Source organism: Ammodytes marinus (assembly GCF_949987685.1).
Source record: "Ammodytes marinus genome assembly, chromosome: 5".
Lineage (NCBI taxonomy): Eukaryota > Metazoa > Chordata > Actinopteri > Uranoscopiformes > Ammodytidae > Ammodytes > Ammodytes marinus.
The window spans coordinates 10,578,868-10,604,418 of NC_137234.1; the positions used below are offsets into that span (position 1 = coordinate 10,578,868).

The 25,551-nt window shown below is 42.1% G+C and overlaps 2 protein-coding genes across 2 annotated transcripts in view; one reads left to right on the top strand and one right to left on the bottom strand.

Annotated features, from left to right (window-relative positions):
• tmem117 (transmembrane protein 117) overlaps window positions 1-25,551 on the bottom strand; it is a gene marked incomplete at both ends in the record, with an annotated part of 36,876 nt that overhangs the window by 7,329 nt on the left and 3,996 nt on the right. The window contains 3 exons of the mRNA XM_080027120.1: window positions 56-153; window positions 2,234-2,333; window positions 14,051-14,183. Coding sequence (XP_079883246.1) covers window positions 56-153; window positions 2,234-2,333; window positions 14,051-14,183 — 331 coding nt within the window. The remainder of the gene's footprint in view (window positions 1-55; window positions 154-2,233; window positions 2,334-14,050; window positions 14,184-25,551) is intronic.
• Window positions 18,100-20,680, top strand: LOC307251104 (P2Y purinoceptor 1-like; the record flags this gene model as incomplete). Its single annotated transcript, XM_080028425.1, has 2 exons — window positions 18,100-18,145; window positions 19,680-20,680. The coding sequence occupies 2 exons, from the start codon at window positions 18,100-18,102 to the stop codon at window positions 20,678-20,680; spliced, it is 1,047 nt and encodes a 348-aa protein (XP_079884551.1).

Genomic DNA, 25,551 nt, shown 5'->3' on the forward strand with positions numbered 1-25,551 from the left:
ACACACACACACACACACAATATGAGAAGTGTAAGTGTGTAAGAAGACAATATACCAGAAGAGGACAATCCTGTTGTTGCCTTGCTTCCAGAACCTCCTGGCTGCTTTGCCCCAGTCTGGGTAGTGCTGATCCTGGAGCATCATATCCGTCACCTGCAAAAAAAAAATAATAATGCAGAAACAAGTGTCTTAATCACTTATTAAGGTTGGAAACTTAATCATGAACTGCATCTAATCCTTAGCAAGAAATTGAAAAAGCCTATTTGCCTTAATATTCCTTTGAGTTCAATCTTAAAGCTACATCATACAATTCTCTTTCAGACAATAGTCTTCTCACAACTTTGAGGCCAACATATGGATGAGAGCTTTTCTTATTTCAACTTTACAATGCACAAAACAAGGTCGAATTAATAAAAGGTTTTCAAATGTTGGGTGTGGAAGAATTTTGACTGGCCTCTGGGATGAACTTGAATGTTGTGTAATGTGGAAAGCCTTACCAGAAGAAAAGGAGGCAGACCAATACCCAAGTTATATGTTCATGGGCGTAATCTATGTGTCCACATACTTTTGGCTATGTGGTCAGTGTATGTGAATCAGCAACGGAAAAACAACAAACCATTACGAGTTTTCAGATACACTTTAAAGTTGATGGCGTTCATCCACCTTTTGGTTCACCAAAGATGAATGAATAATTCCATAAACAATAAATGTTATCAGAAATGGATATAACTGAATGAATTCATTGTTTGTGACTAACACTTGATATGTGTGATTAAACACTAATGGCTCTGTGCTTACCTTCAATAAAAAATGGCTTGTGCTTTTACTATTGTTGTGATTGTACATATCTTTCCACTGTTTAAATGCAACCTTAATGTCATTGAAAGCAATCAAAATAATATTTCTCTAAATTAATCTAGGAGTTGGATCACTTAACAACCAGGATATATACAAAGAAAAAATTCCCACAATATTCTTTGTGTTGGAGGAGTCGCTGCAGAGGCAAGGTCAGCCCGTCAATAAAGCGCATTGACTGCAGATACCGTATAGTAGCTTGTGTCGGACAAAGGAATTCAATCGGGAAATCTATGGGATGGTTTCTGGCCTTGCAGCATTGCAAAAAAAAAAAAAAAAAAAAATGCCATTTCCTGTTTTGTTCGTCTGACAAAAAAAAGAGCCTGTGAATCTACCACGCGGAGGAGACACAGAGGTTATTTTCAAATTAATTGAATCTATAAAAAAAAAAGCTTGTGAGTAATGTCTGGGATCAGCACTTTGCACTGGCCTGACTTCCTACCTCTCCGCTCTCACAAACATCTCTGTCTATCCGATTCACCTTCTCACTCACTGACTGCTTCCTTCCGAAAAGATTTCCCCTTCACCTCTGTTTCTCACTCCTTAACTTCTCCCCCCCCCCCCCCCCCCCCTCGCTCCCTTTCTCTGCAGTATGTACTGTAGAATACTAATGTGTGAGCGGTGAGGGAGCTTGTCAGGTTGTCTCAGCTGCTTGCATGCCCGGTGTCAGAGCCCTACTCCTCCCACCACAGGTAGTGCACTCCCGCTGGAGCTCCACTCCTACTCGCTTTATGTTGACAAATGAACAGAGGTCGGTTATCCATCGTCTGACGTACTCCTGTTATGTGCACACACTCTTTCATTGTTTCCTCTGACCCTCCTTTACTTCAAACTGCATGATACTCTGAGGACTTGGGTAGCAGATTGAACTGGATCGGAACAGCAGGCTTTTAAGTGTGTGTGATTTACAGCAGTTACAGAGAGGATACACCTGACCTAGAAAATTAGAAGAGGGTGTGAAGAATGGCTACACCGTGTATCTTCCAGGTGATATTAATTAAATTAAGAGTTGTGTAACTTGTGTATCTAAAAACCTTGGATTAAAGTAGCCCCGCTTGTGGTCTTGCAAGGCTGTAGTGCTGATTACACACAAAAAATGCAGATGAATAAAGGCTTTTCTTGTTTCTTTACTGCCAGTAGGGCAAACGATTTGAAGTTAGAGCTGAGCAGTCGATGCCAGAGCAATGTCAATGTTGCTAATAAGCTAATTCAAAAACACGGTGTATACTTTGGCTCTGAAACGGTTTCTCCAATTGATCATCTCAAGCTGCAAGCACAGCAAAAAAATATGGTTTGAATGATGATCTGTTTTTCATAATGCAGGTTGAAAAATTTAAATGTCTGGTGGTCAGGATACATCAGAGTTGGAATCTCTCACCATCCACGCGGTGACAAAGTCTCCCATCCACGTCCCCACGGCAGCAATCTTCATAAAGCTCTCGTTCCTGATGCCCATGGAATCTGTCACCATGTGAGGCCTGTAAAGGACAGAAGAGATGAAGAGTGAAAACGACATTAAAAAAAACTGTAATGTTAGATTATGAGGGTTAGTAAAAGGCAGGCGGATCAGGAATGCTGCCAGACGACTGACAACAAAAGGGCCAACAGAGAGGGAGAGAGTCAGTGCGGGGTGAAAGAGAAAATGGTCACTGCTGCCACTAAGTATCATGATGCTAGCTGTCAGAGTCAATCAATATCAATCTCATCCTGTGAAAACAATGAGTGATGGCTCGACCTTCCCTAAAGCCCAGAGGATTGTAAACAATTTACGCCGGGCGCGATGGAATTCATGCAGTATCACCGCTTTCATTTGCTCCAGTGGTGTTTGGCAAATTATCCCATTTATCTGGCGAATTTGTCTCACGTCTAAGTTAATTTCAAATCAACACAGCCAGCTCCCCCCCCCCCCCTAAAAAAAGATCCCCATTGTTAATGCACTGGATCCCAGTGAGTCTCAGTTAACATAAAAACTGCAGCAGCAGCCAGCACAGAAGCAGGGCATAGACGACTAGTGCCGTGACACGGCATTAGAGAAAACATTCTCTCGTGCAATAGTATCTGATAGGGAATTACATGCTTTCTTTGGAGTCCTAGTTATGCCTTCATCTCTGTACAGTAAAGTGAAGATGAGGAGCTTTTGTTCAGGCCCTCTAACACACACACACAGACACACACACACACACACACCACCCTATTTTCTCCAGGTAATAGCACAGGGGAGGGAGGGGAAAGTGGGTCAGTCGCCTCCTATATGGTACTTTTGCCGGCTAGAGAGGAGAACAGAGGGGAGCGAAAGAGGTCTGTTTGATCTCCTGGCAGCCAATGTCTTAGACGCTGAGTGGAGCAGGTGGGCGCCCATCACCTCCCCCTCTAACCCCCCACAGGTCACACTCATGAATATAATAGATGGACGATGGATAGGGCGCTGGCTGTGCTTTCAAGGGGTCGTATTTGAAGTCAATGGCTCCATTCGTCTTTGTTTTTCCCTGGTCATTTTCTAGCCGCCGGCAAACACCAATAAAAAATGTTTTTCTATTGCACAGAGGGCTCTGTGAAATCTGGCCTGGAAGCATGCTGGTGTGTAGCGTATTTATGTTTGTGTATACAACACATATAGTATATGTTACCCCTTGATGGTTTATGTAGATGTAATCTTTTAGCTGATTGCATTAGGAGTTTTATTTGGCGTGCTGTTCACTTTATACATAAGTCATTGTCAGGCATGCCTAATAGCAGTGGAGGGTAATCCCTTTGAAGATATTAAATAATGTAGCAGCTGGAATGGGTGTTACATTTTAATTAATGGTAATTGCTTCTGCCTTTTTCGCGTTATGTACAAGTCCAGATCTGGAAAAAGCCTAAAATAAATGCTCACAGGCGCAATACAGAGTGATGATTTATTGTGACAAGCCAGTCACCCACAATGCCAACTGTTTTCAACTATCCATTCACTGCAATTGTGTGAGAGGCATCCTTCTCCCTGGAAGGAAACATTATACATCATATGTCATCAATAAAGCATGCATTTAACGAATTGGACAGGGTTTTATTGACGAAAAACATGCCATACCACAGGTGAGGTATCGCCCTCGCTCGAGCCTGCTGCAAATAAAATGGCCTTGATTGGAATGGCGATTTATTTCTGCATTAAGTCAGTTAGACATTCCACGGATTGGCACGGATCCAGTTACCAAGGCGATCCCATTGGGAGTCATTTACCCACAGAGAAACTCTGATCGATAATTCAGGATATGCTGTCTGGCACCACACAATAGGCTTTATATATAACAAAATAAACTACCGCTGCACCAACCCCTGCCCTTCTGAAATATTTAATTGAGCAAATGTTACCCTTGTGCTGAAAGAGTTTTTTTCTTCTTCTTTTCTTTTTCTTTTTGCAGAGCACCCATGACGAGTTTGTGGATTCTTCATGGCACTGCAGGATCAGAGCCAGAACACTCTGACTTATTCATGCTGACTGAAAATGTAATGGCCTTTAGAGCCAGACGACCTAATGAGAGAATTCAGTGTAGTGGAACATCAGTACAGTAGCCCCATGAATAATCAGCCCCAAAATGGCTCCCGTGGCTTAATCGCAGAGCCAGTGGCAGTGCCAGCGCGGCCGGGCTCAGCCAGCTTCGACCCTCTGTGGAATGTTATCAGGTTTCCCACACTTGTTCAGACATAATGTTCAAGGACATTTCAACGCCTTTCAAAGTGTTGTTCCATCACACGCAAAAAATTACAATTTTATGCTACAGAGGGTACGGAGTAGAGTTTGACCGTTACCCCTGTTCAACAGTAACAAACCACTGGCAAGGGCGGTTGTAACTGTTGCAATAAGGTGGTCATCTGCAAGATAATTGCTTTTTTTATTTGTGGCATTTTGAGGGCTAATAAGTCAAGGTGATGTTTTCCCCGAGTAATAACTTGTGTTGTTACTATTATTATAGCTATCCCTTTGTATTTTATTTTGATAGAGCTGGAGCGTCTGATGGTGCTCCTCTTTTCCTTGTCTGTTCTAAAATAACAGCTCATATTAATATCATAATCCTTACATTTCTATTCATTCCATTCAAACTGTTGCCTTTAAAAGATTAATAATAAAAAAAATTGCCTACTGTGCCCTGGATTGTTTCTTTATAATTACATATAGGTTTGTATTCAGAATGAATATATCCATAGATAATCACCCAGTGATGGATACATTTAATCATATCGAAAATGCAGCAGATTACTCCTTTAATTGTGTATAGGACTGTGGCTACATGAAAACCATACCGCGTCACCATGACAGTAAACTATTGGAGTGGCCTTGAACAGAAGTTCTGAGTACATATAAATTCATAAAAAGCCTATTGCCTTCACTTTTTATTTTCCATTACAACAGCGATCCGCATTGCAGCAGGGGTGCCAAAAACACTTTTACAACGTCACACCTTCGTGATAAACCCGGCGCTTTCTACAACTCCATAAATTCATCAATTTAAGGAACTAGGTTTATGGTTCAATTTTATTGTCGTCAAGAGTCCCAACTCTATGATTTTCAAGGCCCACCACGGGTGCCCTGGTAATTAAGATTATAAAACAGCGTATACTGAGAGAGCTTTCACCACTCTGAGTCATCACTATATACCCTGTGTGGTCTCTATTCATTTGTTCACACTGTCCACTTGGAAGAACAGTATTTTCCTTCATACTGGGTTTTACAAACTTGTTTTCTCTTACAGCCAGACAGTGATTTAGTGACCGTGGCAACTGAGTGACTTCCTCTGCCCTGTAAAGGCCGGCCTCATTCAGAACATTAAATTGCGACCTTGGCCGGCTCCACATTGAAATGCATTGCCTGTCCCTTGGCCGTGCACTACAGTACCTCGACGTCCTATTTACAGTACACAACACTGAGCAGCAGCAGTTACCAAGGTGCATAAAGCTGTCAATACACACTCTCTGCACTATCCCCTGTGCCGTCTCTCCCAAGGCAACTTAAAACTTCAATCTCAATTCATCACTCAGCACAAGAATCAACCCGGGCCTGCCATTAAACTGGCTGGAGATTGAGTCCTTTAGTCCTTATCATTCCCCCGGCTCAAGAGTGGCAGTGAAAACCGTCGGGCAAATAACGCCAGACAGCAGTGTATCTATTCCCCCTATCAGCCTTCCATTAGGACAGAAGGGGCCAAAACCGTGTGTGCAGGACAAGTATGTATTCCCAAAAGGTCCTTGAAATTTGATGACTATACGCTCTGTTGGAACGATACATGGGGGCGTTTTCTGATCTGACATGACGGTCAGTCGATGTTTGTCGTCACATTGCATTCATAATAAAAATGACTCATCAGAATCATAGACATAGACATGAATACAGGTTTCTCCATGTTTTATGTACGTAAATGTCTCATTCTGAATATGATCATGTAAAAGTATAACCTTTTAAAAAAGTTACCATACATTTTTGGGAGATAAATGCTGCTGGTCTCATTTTGCAGGACTTCTGCACTGTGTGTGCTTGTAGAAATTTAGAAGTTTGTGAGTTTTTTTTATTTATGGAAACATTATCCAAGGAAATAAAGCATGCGCAATGCTATGAAATGAAATGCTATCGGATATTCATCATTGGTGTGGTGAAACATAGAGAATAGATTACATGACAAGAGTTGCGTGGATAATCCATCCGTCTTGCGCCTCATACATCCTCGCCAACCTCTCACACACACACACACACACACACACAGTAATATAATACATATATTGTACATTCCCCACGGGCACACATCACCGTCAAGGTTATGATGTTTATTGTTTACAACTGTGGCTGTTCCTATTTATGTGACAGTGACGTATGTGGAGGGCAGCAGCTAGCGCCGACGCTCCTCCCCGCTGTCCCAGAAAACAGCAGGATAACACAGTCAGAGAGAGGGAATGACCGACTTCACTGCTTCATATAGCTCACAGTCTGTTCCATAGATATACTGAGAGAAAGAAAATGACTTTACATTCACTAAACACACGTGAGGCATAATGAGTCAATTTTCAAGAGATACCGACGCATTGTGCATGTGTAGGAGTGTGAAAGACAGCAGGAGATATCCAAAGAGAGTTAATGTGGGTGTGTGTTAAGTATGACAGAAGCGGAATGAGAAAGGCAAAGATAGATCAATTAATCTGAACGGCAAGAAGACGTTTACTGCAATTTAGAGAAAAAAACAACAGGCTGAGCCTTCTCTATCAAGAGATAATGGTGAAATGGTTTCTCACTAGAATGGTAATATAATGACAACACTGAGTTCATTTAAACACAGAAATTGCTGGATAATTATTCACTGTATGGCTGCAAATAATGATTATATTCGTTATAGATTAATCTGCCCATTATTTTCTCATTTTGCAAACGGAAAGCCGATGATAGAAAAAGGGAACAAATGTCACAATTGAGTAGCTGGCACCAGACAATGTAGGACATTTTTTACATGAAAAATGAAAAAGTGAGCGTTGCATAATCCACCTATTTTTTAATTTAAATAATCACAACACTTAGTTATTATGAATCTGGTATTTGCAATGTTTATTTTAAATATACTCTTATACAATCATCTATACGGAAAAAATCACATACAGTAAGCTGCTAGAATAGTTGATTGGTTTGTCTGGTCCCACATACCCTTTGTAAGTGGGCACTGGGTAGAATAAATAATCAGTTGGACATTTTGATCAAACTCAGCATATATGCAGTTTCATGGCTGCTGTTTATAAACTGAAATTGTCATAAGAGTACAATATAGATTTGATTTCTACAGTATTTTTTTCTTACTTACTTTTTTTTTTTACATTTAGAAATGTAATACTTCTTCTTAGACAGATGGCACAAAAAAGGTAAGTGCTGTACATGCTAACCAAAATCAAAACATTTCAGGACTGTAATGAGGCAAAGACAACCAGACAATCACAATAACTTATGACAAATAAAATGGTATGAAATACAAGACAATAATATAAAATTTGAAAAAAAAATCACAATCAGAAAATTATATTGTGAACTGTTGGAAATTGATGAATTGTTTATATCAATTTCTTCGACAGCTAATTCTGTCTATTTGAAGATGTCAGGAAATTGCAACAAGCATTTTTTTAACTATTTTCAGACATTCTATACAGCACAGAAGTATTCCATTAATTGAGACACTATTTAGCAGATGAATTAGCATGAATAAAGTTTGCTCAGTTGTCATGGGGACGGATCTGTTGGCACGCAACCTCAGACACTGTTAGGATTTAACCGTTATCGCTCATGTTGGCCACAAGTCAAGCCACTAAAGTTCATCTTTGGCCTTGGAAACAAACAGTTGGACAAAACAATCCAGAAGCAGTGTGCACTTTATCACTCTGTCCTCATTCTGCCATCGCAAAACCTCATGTTGAAAGCTCCAAGAAAAAGATAGTAGATAGTTGATCTTTAAAAAACTTTAATCAATTAGTCATTGACAAGGTAATTACAATAGTTTATTCATGACTGAGCAGAAAATAGTGCACTACATTACTTGTTGCTTTGTTTTTGTTACCTAGCTTTCAGCTCCATCAAAGGGGCCTTCTTCAAACTTTGACATTGTAGGAAATAGTAATTGAGACATTGTTGTCCAAAAGCCATGCAGCCTGTACATGTTGTAGCGATTTATTAAGTATCAATTAGCAGATTATAGCATTGGTGACTGAACAATTCTCTCATGACGTCCTGACCTCAGAAGATTGTTTACACCCCCCCACCCTCCAAATTTAAACAAAATAGCCGATTCCTGAATGTACGCAACATAAACACAGCAGAGAAAAACACAGCAATTGAGTAAGACAACATTGGAATTTCTGCTAGTCAAATATAATTAAGCTAGCACATCAAGGGGGAAGAATGTTCGCTGACACACAAAGACATTAACATTAACTGTTTTGTAAGACAGCGCACAATCCAACATTCAAATGTCAAAGCAGTGGGGCGTTAGTTGGGAGTAATTATTTTCAAAGTTGTTTATGGGTTATTGCTGCTTAAATGTAGGCCGAATCGAGTCCCGTGTGGGAAATGCATGCAACAGGAGGCATCTGCATGCCACAACATGCTATTTATTCAGCCTTTTGAAATCCACTTGTCTGTGGTATTACCCCAGCTTAGCGCCCAGACAAGCAAACAGACAGACGAGGGGGACGTGCATGCAGGCGGCACAATGGATCATGGTAAACAAAGACAATGATGGGGTCTAATCCCGCTCAGCGTATCGCTGTAGCCAAATGCCACATCCATCCCTCACTGCTGCTCATCCGTACGATATCAACCAACTGCAAACCCCTCCCTCCATCTATCCCTTGCTCCAGTCTTCCATTGCTCAGTTTTGACATCCATCCATTTTTTTTCCTTGGCGGGGCAACCAACAGAAACGGTCTCTGTCCCATTCCAGAGCCCGATGAGATCCCCACACACACACACACATACACACTCACACTCCCCCTTCTCATACTTTACCGCCCCCTTTCTCTTAATTAGTCATGATTAATGTGTCCGCCACGCATTGGGCCGTCTTAATTAAATAACACCACCTAATTAGGGGCTGATTCTGGGCTGGTAATGGTAGCCGTAAGATGGCGGAATGGGTTTGTGCCGCGTGACAGAACATTCATGAAGTCCGTCAAACTCCCTGGGCGGTCACACTCCACTGGTTTCACACAAATACATCCCCCAAACTCCCCCCCCCCTTTCCTAATCTGACAGTTACATTAAAATGCAAATAGCCCAGATGTGAGGGGGTTCGGTAACAAGTGTGGATTACAACTCCCAGGGAGACACCATGGTATGACATAAGCCAGGTAACAGGTTGACAGGTTGAGAAGCTGTTGACATAGGAGGTGGCTGTTTAAATAATGGCTCAAACGCCTTTGGATGTGTAATGTCTTTGAGCTGAGAGATAATGGTTTTGATGAATCCATTTTTACATCACTCATTATGAATAAATACTTGTCATCCAAAAAGATATACATTCTCAAGTCACCATCAGTGGACTGTTGTTTACTGTCCTGACGCAGCAGTTTAACTTCTAGCCTTGTGGATGTATCGATAGTTTTGAATCAAATCAAAAACTCAAAGACCGACTGAAAGGTCAAAGAAAATGAATTGCATATTAATGAGTGAAGGGCACCGGTAGCATGCAGCGTCAGGTTAGCGAGAGACAGCATGGGAGACACCAAACCCCGTCCCCCACCGCGCCAAACATTCAGAAGCACATCCAGAAGCTCTCTCTATCTCTCTCTCCTTCATACATGTACCGTCTAAATACATGTACCAGCGAGGTGCGAGACGTGAACAATATGTGCTTGGGGTTGTGTGGGACACCTTCTTGTCTAGCGACCAGAAGAGAAGAGCCATCCCCTGCAGTGCACCACCATGACCGGATGTCAAAGCCAGCTAAACCCATGCCAAAATACATACCCTTTTAAAAAAGCCCTTGGCAGTCATAATTCCTCACGGCGGCTTGTTTTTTTTAGCACAAATGAAAAGAAAGGGAAAAAAACACCATTCATTCTCACAGAGAGGGGGCAGCTGAAGCCACAAAGGGGATATTGTACTTTTTTGCTTTTGTGCTGTGGTTAAAAAAGAGAGAAAACTACAAACAGCAATGCAGTGGTGAGGCACTGGTTGGAGGAGCAGTGAGGAAAAATAGGGTTTGGGACATTGATCAAAAGGCTTAAGATTCAACTGCATAGCCAGGGGTCGGAGCACTTCTCCACCACTCCCCACCATAGAAGACATCCCTCACATCAGCCTTCCATCGGCCCGTCTTCTGAGGGGCGTGCTGGCAAGAGTGTGAACATTGTTCTTACATGTCAGTCTTGAACAGAGATGTGAACACTAATGCTTTTTGGCAGGGCCCGGGCCCCTCTGTGAACACATTGCTGGAGCAGAAAGAAAAACAAGCGGGGAGAGGGGGACACAGGAGGGAGGAGGGAGGGGAGAGAGATGGGGACAAGTATAGTGCAGAGAAAAAGGACCAAGAGTGTCTTGGCAGCTGGAGGTTTCACTGGCTTTACAACAGCACCCCCTGTCTTCGCGAGGGGAACTGTGCAAGGAATTACTAGCCCCTTTTACACAGAGATTGCGGCATATTGACGGAACAACATCACTCCAATATGCCGGCTTTGCTTGCTTCTGTGTTATTTACACAGAACCAAGCAACGCCGGCCTGCTGGCGCATCAGTAGCCCCTTTTACACAGCCTCCGGAACGAAAGAGGTGCTTGTAAACAGCGTCAGGTGTGACGTAAACATTTAGCGCCGCGCCGGTCAGCTGCTTTACAACAACAACAATGGCCGGTGAATTGAGAGCAGAAGTGCTGGAGCTTGCAGTAAGAGGGCCGTATTTTACTGTCCCCACGATGTGCCAGTTGATCTCGCTACGCGCTGAGTGCAACATCACTGGGACAGTTAACCAAACTGACTAAATCAATCCGACCGCTTCACCTCTCTGTGTGTGTGTGTGTGTGTGTGTGTGTGTGTGTATGTGTGTGTGTGACAGGTTGGTTGTGAGCGAGTCTCTTTGTGAGGGCAGCGATCTGCCAATCAGACATACACACAGTGTGTGAAGTCACGTTACTGTAGACAGAAATAAAGTGTGGATATACGCTCAGACTTAGGATAATAATAGTGGCGGCGGAATGTGTTAGCAAAACAGTAGCTCTGTGGCTAACAGCTGAGCCGGAGCCTTCAGTCAGCTGAAGCAGACAGTCTAGCGGGGCGAGCAGACTATTCCCCCGTTACTAGGTCGACCTTCAAACTGAACAAGAGCCCTCCGCTGCGCGTCGGGCTCCTGCTTCAGCTTGTCGGTCTTTATTTCTAGCAAGTGACCCGTTCGCTATACTTTATCCCTTACTTAGCCTAGCCTAGCTTTCCATTGTACAACTTCTCCTGGGCAGAAATAGACTCATACACTCTGCAAAATGAAGCGCGGGGGTTTGGATTGAGCAACGGACCTTATGATCAGCTAGATTATACACCGTTCCTTTTATTAGGTGATTTTTACGGGACATCAGGCCGCCGTGGTTAATGTTAAACACACGTCCTTCAACTGCTAACATGGTCGCATGTTTAGAACGTAGACTATGGAACGTCAAACGCCCCCCTGTTCCGCAACAACAAGCTGGAGCATTTAAACAGAGAGGCGGAACTGATCGTGTCGGGAATCTTACTACCCCCCGAGGTAGTAAAATTCCCGGAACGATCACTCGCACCTTTCTTCCCTCGTTCCGCAACTGTCGCATTTACACAGCTGGGGGGAGGGCCGAAAGGCCGGCATATTCCCGGCTTTCACTGGCTGTGTAAAAGGGGCTACTGATGCCGCCGCTCATCAACATACATGCAAAGCAAATAATTAAGTATATGTTTTAGTGTTGCCATTTTCAGCCATTTTCAAAGTTTAATAGGCTGTTACGGCTGCTACGTCTTACATCTGGACAACTGAGGCGGGTAAGATGAGATGGGAATGTGGGGACTTGAGCATGTTAGATGGATATAAATTATATATTACGCCTCTCAGAAATGTCTGAGTAACTCATTATTTCCTCCCCTAGCATTGTCTGCATGTCATCTAGAGGAACACTTCTGACAGTTTAAAAAAAGAAGGCTCTGACAGACTAAAAGGGCTGCGACGAGAAGGCAGTAAAAAGGATTCCTCCGTGTGACAGATGCGCCCGGTGCGACTGCAAATGTAACTTTTCCCTGAGCAAGCAACATTTATCGTCTCGGCGGACCTGCTGCTCCCCCCCTCTCTCTCTCTCTTTCTCTCTCTCTCTCTCTCTGCTCAGCCCGCTCACTCACTTCCTCTTTCTCTTTCTGGGCCAAAGCTTAGAGAGTGGACAAGATGGATGCCGGTGTCACCGCGCTGGCCCGGACTGACAGATGGGCTGATTATACACACTGATCCCTCCGGCCATAGAAAAACACAACACCTTGCCTGCTAGCCTAATAGCATTCACAAGGAATGCAACCTTATGGTATAGAGTGTTTTTAATATGGAGGAAAAGCAACATTGTATGGACAGGTCCCTAAACAGTCCTGGCATCCCACGCCACACCTGACAGCTTGTACCGGAATAGACACCTGCCATACGTTTTTTCATGTGTGTGTGTGTGTGTGTGTGTGTGTGTGTGTGTGTGTGTGTTTTCTTATTATTTTTTTTAACAACCAGAAAAAACTAATCTGTAAATCACCTTGCGGCGAACTCATGTCTGGCCGTCTGGGCTTTTCAAGGGCATGTTTTCCTTCCTCCAGACGGACACATCGCAAATGCATAAACGGATTCCTGTCACCGGCCCTGATGTGTGGGTGTCAAGGTCTGCTGTGCACACTGGTTTCTCAGGAAGTAAGCAAGGGGGAGCTACAACAACAAAAAACACCAGCTGAGGGAGACATGGGCAAAAAAAAACATCTTGGTTTCCGGGCTATGATGGAGGTGTCAAAAAAATAAGTCAAGATCATGGGAGAATAAGTGTGTGTGGTGAAGGTGATCTTTCAGGATTAACCACCTCCCCCGTGCATAGCTCCCCTTCCCTCCTGTGATTTAAGGTTTGGGCCTGATTAATCGGACTGGTATCGAGTCTGTGTTCAGGCGAGACATTTAGATCAATCATGCCAGGCAAAGGAGAGGGCGCAGAGGCGGCTCTAACAAATGGAAAGCAGCGAATGAGGGGAAAAAGGGGGCAGAAAGAGAGAGATGCAGAGAGAGAGAGAGAGAATGGGGGAAATAAAGATGGCCCTTGCAGGACAATATATTTTCACATGCCACAACCTGAGGGAATGATCGTCTACACCAGGCCTCACTTTTTCCCCCCAAGATTATTAGTTTTCATTATGTAGCTTTTCTTTAGATTAATTGAAATACCTGAATCTCACAATCATCTATGTCCAATAATTTATATTACCATTATTTAAATTATTATATGTTACTTATAACACTTACATTTCATATTTATTGTTTTATACATGAATTATGTACATATAGTTTTTGATAGGGGGGTACGTTCTGATTGGCCTTTTTATTTATTTGTAATATTTGTAATGCTTTGGCAATAATGTTAACTACAAAGCAGATAGAGAGAGAGAGAGAGGGAGACAGAGAGAGAGAGAGAGAGAATGAGAATGAGAGACAGAGAGATTGAATGGCTTACTTCATGCTCCCAACCATCAGCAGGAAAAGGTTGTAGATGTGTGAGAAGATGAAGAGGAAGAGGATGGCGCTGAAGAACATGGTCATCCAGGAGCCATGATCCTCGCGGAACATTTTCAGGCGCAGGTATCGACCTAGAGAGGGAGAGGCATGACAAGGACACTGCTGTCAGTCGGGGGCTTTCAAACAGCAGTACGGACCTGCTGACGTGCATGGCCAAACAAAATGGAGATGAAAGTAAATAAATGAGTCACACATAGATCAATAACGTCCTCGTCCGTCAAGAAAACACGTGCCCTTTAGGCAATGGAGATTAAAGGTCACATATTATGCTAAATGCACTTTTTAAATGTGTTCTAACATATCCATGGGTCCACGGTGTGCCTAGAGACTGCCAAAATATTTTAAAAAATAACAATCTCTCCTGTTCTCACTCTCCCCCTTTCTGAAACCCCCACCCCTCCCCCCCAATATACTCCAGTCAGAATTTTCCCCTTTTCTGACCTCACAAACTGGAAAGCCAGAAGCTTCCACTGTGCAGCCCACATCCCTATTTCTTATTGGTCCACGGCCCTGACAGACAGAGGGCGAGGCGTATCTGGCTTCGCTTCCGGACAGGGGGCGGGGGCAGCTCAAAGATTGTATATTTACGAGGGGAGCTGCAGCTCTTTTTAAAAAATAGGCCATTGTGAGATTAGCTGAACATCAGCATAGTACAATAAATTATCTGAAAGTTTTTTTCAGCAAACAATTAAAGAAAAACGTATTAGGGACCACTAAGACCATATAATATGGTGTATAATAGTACCGAAAAGTGTATAATATGGGAGCTTTAAGATTAAAGACCACTTTGAGGTGTCACTTCTAGAGCCCTGAAGTAATTGTCTTATTTTTTTCTTTTTTCGTGACCAATTTCAACAGTCTCTATTTCATCCTCAGTCCCACCAGAGACCATGGCACACATCATTTCATGCGTCAGTTGGACGTGCCGTCAGTGGATTGATGTTCGCCTGTGTTTCATGTTGTGAGTTCTGCATGATTAGAGAAATTATATTCAAACGTTTGTGACCTGTGGTGTTTTTTTTTTTGTTTTTTTTTTTTAATACAGTCCTGGCTCAGAATCAAATTATAGAGGAATATCTATCTGGCAGAGCATGAGATTGGATTTGGATACACTAGCTTTCTGCAGAGAACACACTCATCTCAGAAGCTTGTCTTTTTGTGGCAACGCTCAGCAGAACTTATGGAGACAACAAGGCTGGAATAAACGACCGTTAACGTTTTGGTTGCTCTTTAGGATTAACAGAAAAGATAAGAAACATGCATACCTTTAATTCAAGGCCTAACATTGTGCTGGTCAGAGTCTGATGAAATGGGATTACACAAGTACTGTATAAATAATTGAGAGATGTGAGAAATAACATGTGTGATGCAACTAGGTGTGTGTATTATGAAATTGCACAACTGTTAAGAGTCCTTGATCCTCACTCAGACCTGGGTCATAAAGACTTTGGAAGGGAAAAAAAGAGGGTGTACTCTGGATTTAGTATTGCCCTTTCATACAGTTGGACTTTGAGGACTCACAACAGAAAATGTCAATATATTGAGCTACAGAGGCTGAGATAACCTGATTTGAGTCCCTTGTATGTGTCAAGCTTAAAATCACTGTTGCCTACATTTACCATATTGCAACCAAAATTATTTCATCTGACTCTCTGGAAGGATTTTTATTGACAGTTATACACAAGGGTAATGTGACTGACGGGGACAGACGGATGAGTGAGAAGGCTTTTTGATGTGTGTTTTACAGTGAGATGAGGGAATAACATGTCTTTGTTCGCAAATAGAAAAACGCAGTAAAGCTTGATTTAAATCAATCTAAATCTCAACAATTAGTAGAACAATTCCCATGTCTAGAAAACTGATCTATACATGTAAAATCAGTATTGCCCTTTTTAAATGAAATGATTGACATCTGGTATTTCAATAAATATAGAAGGACTCAAATGTAAAAAACTAAAAAAACTTGATTGGTTCATCTATATGAGCAGTCAGCGGACCCCAAACATCAACTGCTTCAAGGTTACTCAACTGACAGTTAACTAATAAAATCCTCATATGACTAAGCTCGGCCATATATACCTCTATTTCCACTGCTTTACATATTGCTCACACACACACACACACACACACACTTCAAGGCTCTCCCTTAGCGTCGACTTTGCGGGCTGTGATCCGGTGCCAGGAGCGGCCATCTTCCCAGGAAGAACCACTCTTTGTTTTTTTTTCTCTTCTGCAGCTCAGTCAGCATCCCTTTGAGTTACAGCTCCTCAGAGAGCTCATCGCGTCAGGGTCCACACGCACAAACAAACAAACACACGTACGCCGCCAGACAAGACAACAACGCAGAATGCTCCATTTATTTTCCCATTACGGCCTGGCTGGTTTATTCTCCTGATAGTTTTACATGCTGTTCAATCCCAGCATGCTCACTTTGAGTGGTTTTTCCACAGTGCACATAAAAAACAAAAGATGTTAAGAGTCCTAAAGAGAGATGTGGATCTTTGTTGAGCTAATGTGCATTTATAATGAATGAACCTCCTATTGTAGGTTCATGGGTGCCACGCAGAGAAGGGCCACAAACATCTAAGTTAGCGACATATCATGTTAGTTTAAACTTTAGTAATGTACTTATTGGTCGCGTTAAAAAAAAGAATATATATTTCCATATTCCTTTGTCAGCGTAACATTTTTAAACATTTTTTGCATTCTGTGGGACCACACCATATGTCTTTCTCTGTGGTATTTCAGGGCTCATCACAGATGCATAATTGAATTGACTTGCATGGCTGAACTTAATTGCCTCCAGTGCCAATGAGCCCTGGCTTAGATGTAGGAGCACAGTGTGTATCGGCAGATCTGACTTTTAAAGCAGCATGCCACACCGGCGATCACGGCCGCCCCTTCTCGCAGGCAGCCTACATGGGCAGGATTTAACTAGGGAGGTGATTCAAGACTATTCAGCCAAGCCGTTTGAGTCAGCGCACCTCCCGACAGTAAAAGACCCCAATAAGCAATGATTCATGAGCACCGTCTCTACTGCGAGGCTCAGCCCAGCAAGGGTACAATAGCAGCATCCCACATAAACATCAGCACACACACACACACACACACAAAAACAACCCCCCCCCCCCCCCCCCCGAAAAACACAAAGGGATAAAACTTATTAAATCTCTATCTTACTTTCACTCACCTACATTGCAAAAACACACCCACTTACACAGACAAAGCTGGTGTATAAATAAAGAGACTGCAATTACATTTTGCATAGTACTTACAGTCTCATTCCTCTGAGGCGATTTATAATGTTCTGTTTGGGATGAGTGGATTTTCAAATAAAAAAAATAATGTTGCTGTGTCTCCATCTAGTGGTAATAAAGTGAGACACACACACACACACACACACACACACACACACAAACACAGCCGTCCGCCCGCACACACACACACACCAAAAACTCTGTAACATACAGACATAAAATGTGGCATGGCAAAATAGAACAGAACACACTGATACAAGTATTTTGACTGGATGACTTTAGCTAGGTGTATGTGTGTATCAAAGTAACTCTTAATTGCATTGCAAGTTCCAGCTCAGTTCAGACTGTCTCAGGCAATTAAGGGGATTCAAGGCGGCCACAATATGGTTACCCGTCTGTTTCCCTGTCTGTTAATGAGATGCAACAACTCTGGGAAGTGCTCAGGTTATAAAGTCACCAGATGTATTGTAGTAAACTCACTCCCAGGAGATGCAGAATACCTGGAGCAAGAAACACAAAGGAATACAGTGCGAACCAGCAGGGGCCATCAGTTAAACACACGCAATGGCTGAACATGGACAAGCAATTATAGATCAGATTCTGCTTGCTTTTCACACACACACACACACGCACACACACACACACGGCGATGCGAGAGCAGTCCTTGACAGAAGAGAAGCACACAGCTGTTGGAGGAGGACCTGAGATGTGATCACAGTCTCCATTCATCATGAAAGGGCTCTTTAACAGGAACCAGTCTGACACAGTTAAAGGAGGTAAGTTAACTTTAAAACTGAAATAGTGTTTTTACCTTAACATTTTAATATGATGTATGGCATCATCACCCTGACAATACTTTACTGAAAGTATGTGACACTATCAATTAAGAACAAAAACTGTTTAAGTTATTCTTATTCCTTGATATGAATGCTGTGTAAATGATGCCAATATAGTATTCATTTCATACTATCCTTAAACTTCCTAAGATTATGACTTGCAGTGTGGCTGCTGTAGCTGTATGACAAAAGCTGTGTGCTTTAATAATTTAATCTTATATACTTCATCTTCACAAAATAAGTACTTTTCACCCATGTTGTGGGCACTGACAGGGAGACAGGGAGACATGGGTTATACAAATGTTGCTAAAAGTAAATTGTTCCGATCCGCTCGTCCATGCAAACTGAATGTATTATATCTGATGAAGTGCAAACAGCGCCCGACATAGTGGAGGCAATAAGTCAACAGTCCCCAGGTTTCATTGTTTGACGCAGACAGTCACGTATTCACTTCCTGGACACACTGGTGACACCCAGGGACTATGGAGACAGCAACTGTAAATAAAGAGAGGGCCCATGGGAGACAGTGGGAGAACACGTCTTACTTAAAGTACGCTCTGACAGCAGGGCTTACTGGCACACTCAATAAAACTGACTACGACCTATACGCTATTATATGGAAGTGAAATATAAAAACTTCCTAAAATATAGTAAAGAATATGCACAGTGTCTTTCTCACATGGCTTGAACTCTAGAGAGATGGTATTAAAACATTTTGATTTACACACATTGCTTCTGCCGATTTTGGGATTGGTATGGTATTTGGCTTTACAATCATATCATGAATTTTCACTCAAAAGATGGTAAGATGTTATGTAGTGGTATTCAGTCACACAGAATATAAGCCTTCATAAAACATTAACTTATTTGATGCTTACTCAATAGGAAAATGCATTTAGCACCAGAAGTATTCATTAGATTTGATGTATCATTTTCAGTGACAACCAACCTGACACATCTTAATGGATGTATGGTTTAAACTAAACCTCTTTGACAGTTCATGTACAATAAATATGAGGAACACTTTGATAAGTCATTTTTGACTCAGGATTTCTGTGGTGTTAAAGGGGCATGTCACCTATTTTTACATGTCAAGGTCAATTTAATAATCACAGGGGCTGATATGTAGTCTATGAAAACAATGACTTCTGTGGCTTTGACGGAGCTTTGACAAGAGAGATATTTACCCAGAAAGCATGTGTGACAAACACGAAGGCCTGTCCTTGATGGTGTAAATAAAAGACATTATCGAAATGCAAAATGGGAGAAGTAGTAACCCATGTTTCCGCAGCATTAGCTATACTGTACTACTAACTAAAACTCAAGGTATCTAGGCAAATGTTTTTAATTATTCTGTTTCAACCACATCACCAAATAGGATTGCCAAAACTTGACGATTCTCTGGATCATGGATTCTATTCAAACACCAATGCTTTTTCCTAAACTGACTATACCTTATATCTTTAAATCCCAGATGTGTTTCTGGAGTTCCTGAACAAGTCACCCGTATTCTGCAGCCAGTTTGAGAGCGGCGAGTGGTATTGCTACATCCTGCTGGTTCTCTTCACTTTTGCCCTTCCTGTGGGGATCCTGGGAAACGTAGTAGCTGTAATCAACTACACCTGCTTCAGGAAACCCTCAAACACCAGCAATGTGTTCTTGATGAACCTGGCTCTGTGCGACTCAGCCTGGATCCTCACCCTCCCCGTCACCCTCTACTTTACCTTCCAGAGACCGTACCTCAGAGACATCGAGATCTTCTGCAAGTTCAAGAAGATCTCTTTCAACATCAGCGTATATGGCAGCATCTACTTCCTGGCCCTTATCAGTATGGACCGATACGTTGGGACGGTGCACCCTATCAGCTCTCTGCGCTGGTGGCATGTCGGTAAAGCCAAGCTATTCTCAGCGTGCACATGGGTCGTGCTGGTCCTGAGCTCCGTCCCCGACTTATTTGTAACTTTTGCCATTGAGCGACCAGAAAACATCACAGTCTGCATGGACCACATCCAGGGCCCCTTTATCTATGTCACGACAATCACCATTGTCAGAACAATATTAGGCTTCCTGCTACCGTTCTGCGTCATGCTGGCTTTTTACATCATGACGGTTCGTGTTTTGAGGCGTCTTCCGCGGGGTAGAGGGCACAGAGGAGCCCAGCGGGCGGGAGGGAAGCCTCTGCGACTCATCACAGCCGCCATGCTGGTCTTTGTAGTTTCTTTCGTGCCGTACCATGTCATGATCAATACCCTGGTTTTCATGAGGATACGAAACCAGGTCACACCATCTAATACCAACGTCCTCTACGCCTCCTATGAGTTTTTTGAGGCCATGGTCAGTGTAAGTAGCTGTCTGGACCCAGTACTGTATATTTTGGCAAGTGAGCAGTTCCAGAGAAAGCTGCTGGCCTTCAGAAGAAACCAATACAGGAGGCTATGCTGCAGAGCCACCAGGAGGGTTGGGGTATGTGGGTGAATCCAATGACTTGTTTGTCTAGCTACCCAAAAATTGTGCCAGTGGCAGATGTTAATGGTCCATTTATCTTGGCCAACAGTACGCTGGTAAATTGCACTATTATGGAAATGGAATGAAAAGAAAAAACATATGTGGCAGTTAAATTGCTATCAGTGTCAAATCAAGGTTATAACTGCTTCACTTCATGTTTTGCATTTCAAATGCAATATATTAAAAATCTTAAATTCATTAGATTTGTTGACTTGCTGTGAAGAAAAATGTTTTGTTGCCAAATGGCAATTATGAATCATCATTTAAAATTCTATTTAGTAGTAGTTCTGCTGTAATAGGACATTACAAGTGCAATGTGTAAAGGAGGGAATTGGTGTTTTACAGAACAGACTTGGTAGAAATGGAATATAATATTCATAAGCATGTTTAATTAAATGTATTATCGTAACTTCTGTAAATTCTCATTACAGGAAGGTGCCGACACAGAGCATTGCAATCTAGAACTTTCACTACTAGAAAATGTCCTTTATAATTTTAAGTTCCAAGTTGACATGCTCAATCAGTTTGTTTAATTAGGCCAACAGTACAACAACAATTCCTGTTACAATCTTATCAAAAGAAACACTTTCCGTTCAAATATTGTGACTGAATTGCAGTGACACATGGAAAACGTAGTCATAGTCAACATGGAAAGAAGTAAACAACAGGCTTTAATAAACATGGCCCACGCAGTAAGTGATATCATCATGACTCAAATCCATATTGATTCTTGAACCATTGACACCGCAGCCTTTCCATCTTAAATCACTGCCCTTCGTATTCAAGTCGGTCAATTCGCACCCATTACGTGCAAACTGCAAGGGCAGCTCCACGCTTTTTTCAAACATGTACTTCTACATCTATTTTAGGTTGCAGTATGCAGCCTTACTGGATCATGTTTTGATTGAAGCATCAGAACAACAATCCCGCCTTCCATTGGGATCCTAATGAACATTCTCCATCAACACACAAAGCCAGAGTGCAGACACCATTATCATTAACACTCCCTAGATACTAGCATGCACGCACTTAGCATCCCCATTCATCATACATTTGCTGGGTCGAAAGCATCACCGCAGGCGTTTGGGAATAGCCATGACTACGGCCACTACAGTCCCCATAGCTGACGTCGTCTGTTACTAGGAGTCTGGATAATAAATCAGAGGTGGGAACTAACAACAGAACTCCCTCCGCAGGGAGACTATAGCAAGTACAGCCGGTACAGCTGGCTGCTGGGCCACTGCAACACCTGTTCCAGTAAGAGGCCTGTTAGATCGTTCCATTTTGTTTTTTTTGGCTTGGCTCCAGACCAAAGGAGTCATACATATCAAGTAAATAAGCAATTTCCTTTCGGCTGGTTTCCTTTTGTTTGCTAGCTCTCGTCATTACTGCTGCATCTGTAGTCGTCCCGTCTGCTGTGCAAACACTTTTGTCTTTTTAATCCTGTACTGTAAGCACAAGAACACAACAATTTTACGCCACAGGCAAAGCACATTAATAGAAACAGGAATATGAAAAATGACCTGTAGACTTAAAAAAAAATAACAATATACTTTGTGGATGGAAAATGTCAGAGGTGTTTCCTTTTGTACACTTTGTACACAAAGCAGTTTCCAGCTTTGTTTCTGCCGTTAGGTGCTGCGCAGGTGGCCCACAGTAGGTTTGAAGAGATTTTTTTTTTACCTGAAAATACTGCATGGTGTCGCTGGAAACCGGAACTGCAGATGAAACTTCACACCTTTCATATTACACATACTGTAGATCTATTTTCCATTGTCATTATAAAAATATTGATTAGGGCAGCTAAAGTTCTTGAAAAAGCTAATATTATTAGACATCAAACACAAACATGACCTGGTTGGAAGCTCTACCGGATAGCATAGATTTCCAGACAAAATTACAACCACACATGGCAGCGTCAAGCCGTTTAATCTTAAACTTGGGGTTCAAGGGCACCGCAGTGCACTGACACCAGAGCAATCATACATTATTTACAGAGGAAGGAACCAAGCCAACCAATGGAGACTGGACGGAACTGAATGAGAGTGTAGAAAATACAGCTTTACAGGACCATAAGGTTGTTGAATGATGAATATCCATGAGGCTGATGATTATGTAGATCGGCCGTATAGATCAGTGCAGGGTCATGTTGCTATTTGTGGATTCATTGGAGATGCAGAATACAAATGCCAGAACAGTGTACATTTTTTTATATATTATAGACTAAATGAATACTAAAAAAAACAAGATTAATTGATAATGAAATACTCTGTAGTTCTTGTACTAAAAAAAAGGCAAACTTATTGTATGTTTATTAACTGGAAACCAGTCCGGAAAATATGTGTGAAGGTATGCAAAAATTAATGGATGCAAATGTATGCCTTTAAATGCTTATTATGGTTTTTAACTGAAATATGAAAAGAATTCATTATATATTGTTACATATTTATAACCTCACGGTTCTCAAAGAGCCCAAGGTCCAAAAATAAAATCAGCATTTTTATTTGACAAATTACTTCCAGATGATAAATCAAAAGAGTAATTGTTTGGGCACTATGCATACATGCAGGGATGCGCACGCACACACACACACACACACACACACACACACACACACACACACACACACACACACACACACACACACACACACACACACACACACACACACACACACACACACACACACACACACACACACACACACACACACACACACACACACACACACACACACACACACACACACACACACACACACACACACACACACACACACACACACACACACACATCCTATCCTGCCACCCACCCTTCCACTCACTCCACTTTGACCCTGCAGCAACACAGTGCCGAACATAGGAAGCCATCTCGGCCTTTGCATGGCACAGTAATAACATATGACAGAACCCAGATGGCATCCTGCAGGCTACAATCATCAAGATCAGGGAAACAAGGAAAGGGAACGAGAGGCACTCCAACAACAGCACAACAAGCGATGACATATCTCACCCTCTACAACACACAGACACACAACACACACACACACACACACACACACACACACACACACACACACACACACACACACACACACACACACACACACACACACACACACACACACACACACACACACACACACACACACACACACACACACACACACACACACACACACACACACACACACACACACACACACACACACACACACACACACACAGGGCTCAGCAGACCGTCCAACAGTGTTAACACCTCTCAAAAGAGCATTTTCACCTTTCCATCACCTTTTCTTGCACTGTAATGTTTTTTTCCCTGGGACTTCAAAGAAGTGGAGATGAACTCTTCTGTTTGATTGATTGTAAGTGTCTGAAATAGTCTGTAATAACATGCAAAGAAGGGTCTAATCCGATTACGACGGCGCTCCACATGACTCAAAATTACCCTTCAAATATACCTTTTAAAAGTCGCAAAAAGCCTTGGAGAGATAAAGGTGAATATATTATGCTAATCTAGGGACTGAGGCTGCACAGGAGAGCAAACGAGAAGCCGTTTCACTTTCCCCATTATGGAGATTGGCGCTGAGATAGTCATTTACTGCAAAGGTAGTCCCATGGCATAAAACTTTAAGGCTGTGGTGCTGCATCACTGCGGTAAAGGAAAACTAGTTGTGTGTGTGGCATTTGGGATTCAATTGCATAACTTAAAACTAAATCCGTTACATTTAGTCAACTTGACAAATTCACTCTAAAAGCTCATAGGTTCATCTCTGAGGCAAAAGTGAGAGATTGTTGGTGATTGCGGGCAGCACATAAAATACCAGTTACCTAATCTGACTGTTACAAATATGTATTGAGACATTATAGTAAAAATGTAATAAAAATAATGTTTCATTAAATAGAAGCAGGGAAAAAAAAGCCTGACTCTTTCCAATTGGTAACACAATCTGACTCCAAATCAGCACCTCTAAAGTTGACCCATAAGCACATTGCATCCCTTTGTCTAATCGCCAAAATGCTGAGCTATTCCTTTAGCTATTCCACAGTAGATATAGTTTTGAATACCAGTCAATGGATGTCATATTATCTCTATTTCATTTGTAGCGCTCTTCATTCATGGATGTTGTCAGTCAAGGTTTAAGCCTCCTTTGCTGACACTTTCCCCTATCTACGCAACAGATTGAAATCTGCCAATTTAAATCGATGACTAGTACTTGATTTATCTCAAAATTCCTCTCCATCTATGTGTGTTTGTGTGTGTATTTGAGAGCTTCTGTTTTCGCTTGTGACTTATTGACTCGTCTTGCAGCATCAGTTTCAGTCTCTACCAAAATTTTAAGAAGGTGATTTAATCTAATCCACGGCTGAACCCAAACAAAGCACACTCAAACTGAAATAGACAGCTCGCAAACCCTGCGTGACCTAAGATGTAATACAAATGCACAATGACAGCCAGTCTCACTCTGAATGACCAGAAGTCATTGGCTACCGCCTTCTCCATAAGAGAGCACACATAGCCTTGAGTGGCTAAATAGAACAGCATAGGTTATTCCTTGAACCTCAAATGTAGTCTTAAATCACACAGTCTGTCACAAGCTATTTGTTAAAGAAAGTGTTATGCGACTAATATTTGCGTGGGTTTCCTGGGGGAGGTTAATCACATATTGTGGCAAAAACAGTGGGGAAAAAAAACATAGTTGCAACACGATGTTGCATTTTTTTTAATTTGCAAGGCAAATACACACTAAATGATAAATGTTGCAGACGAAGTGTCAGCTTTCAAAAACAATGTTTGTTTCCAGGTTGTTTTGAAGTTAAGCATAGCTGCAAAACAGCATG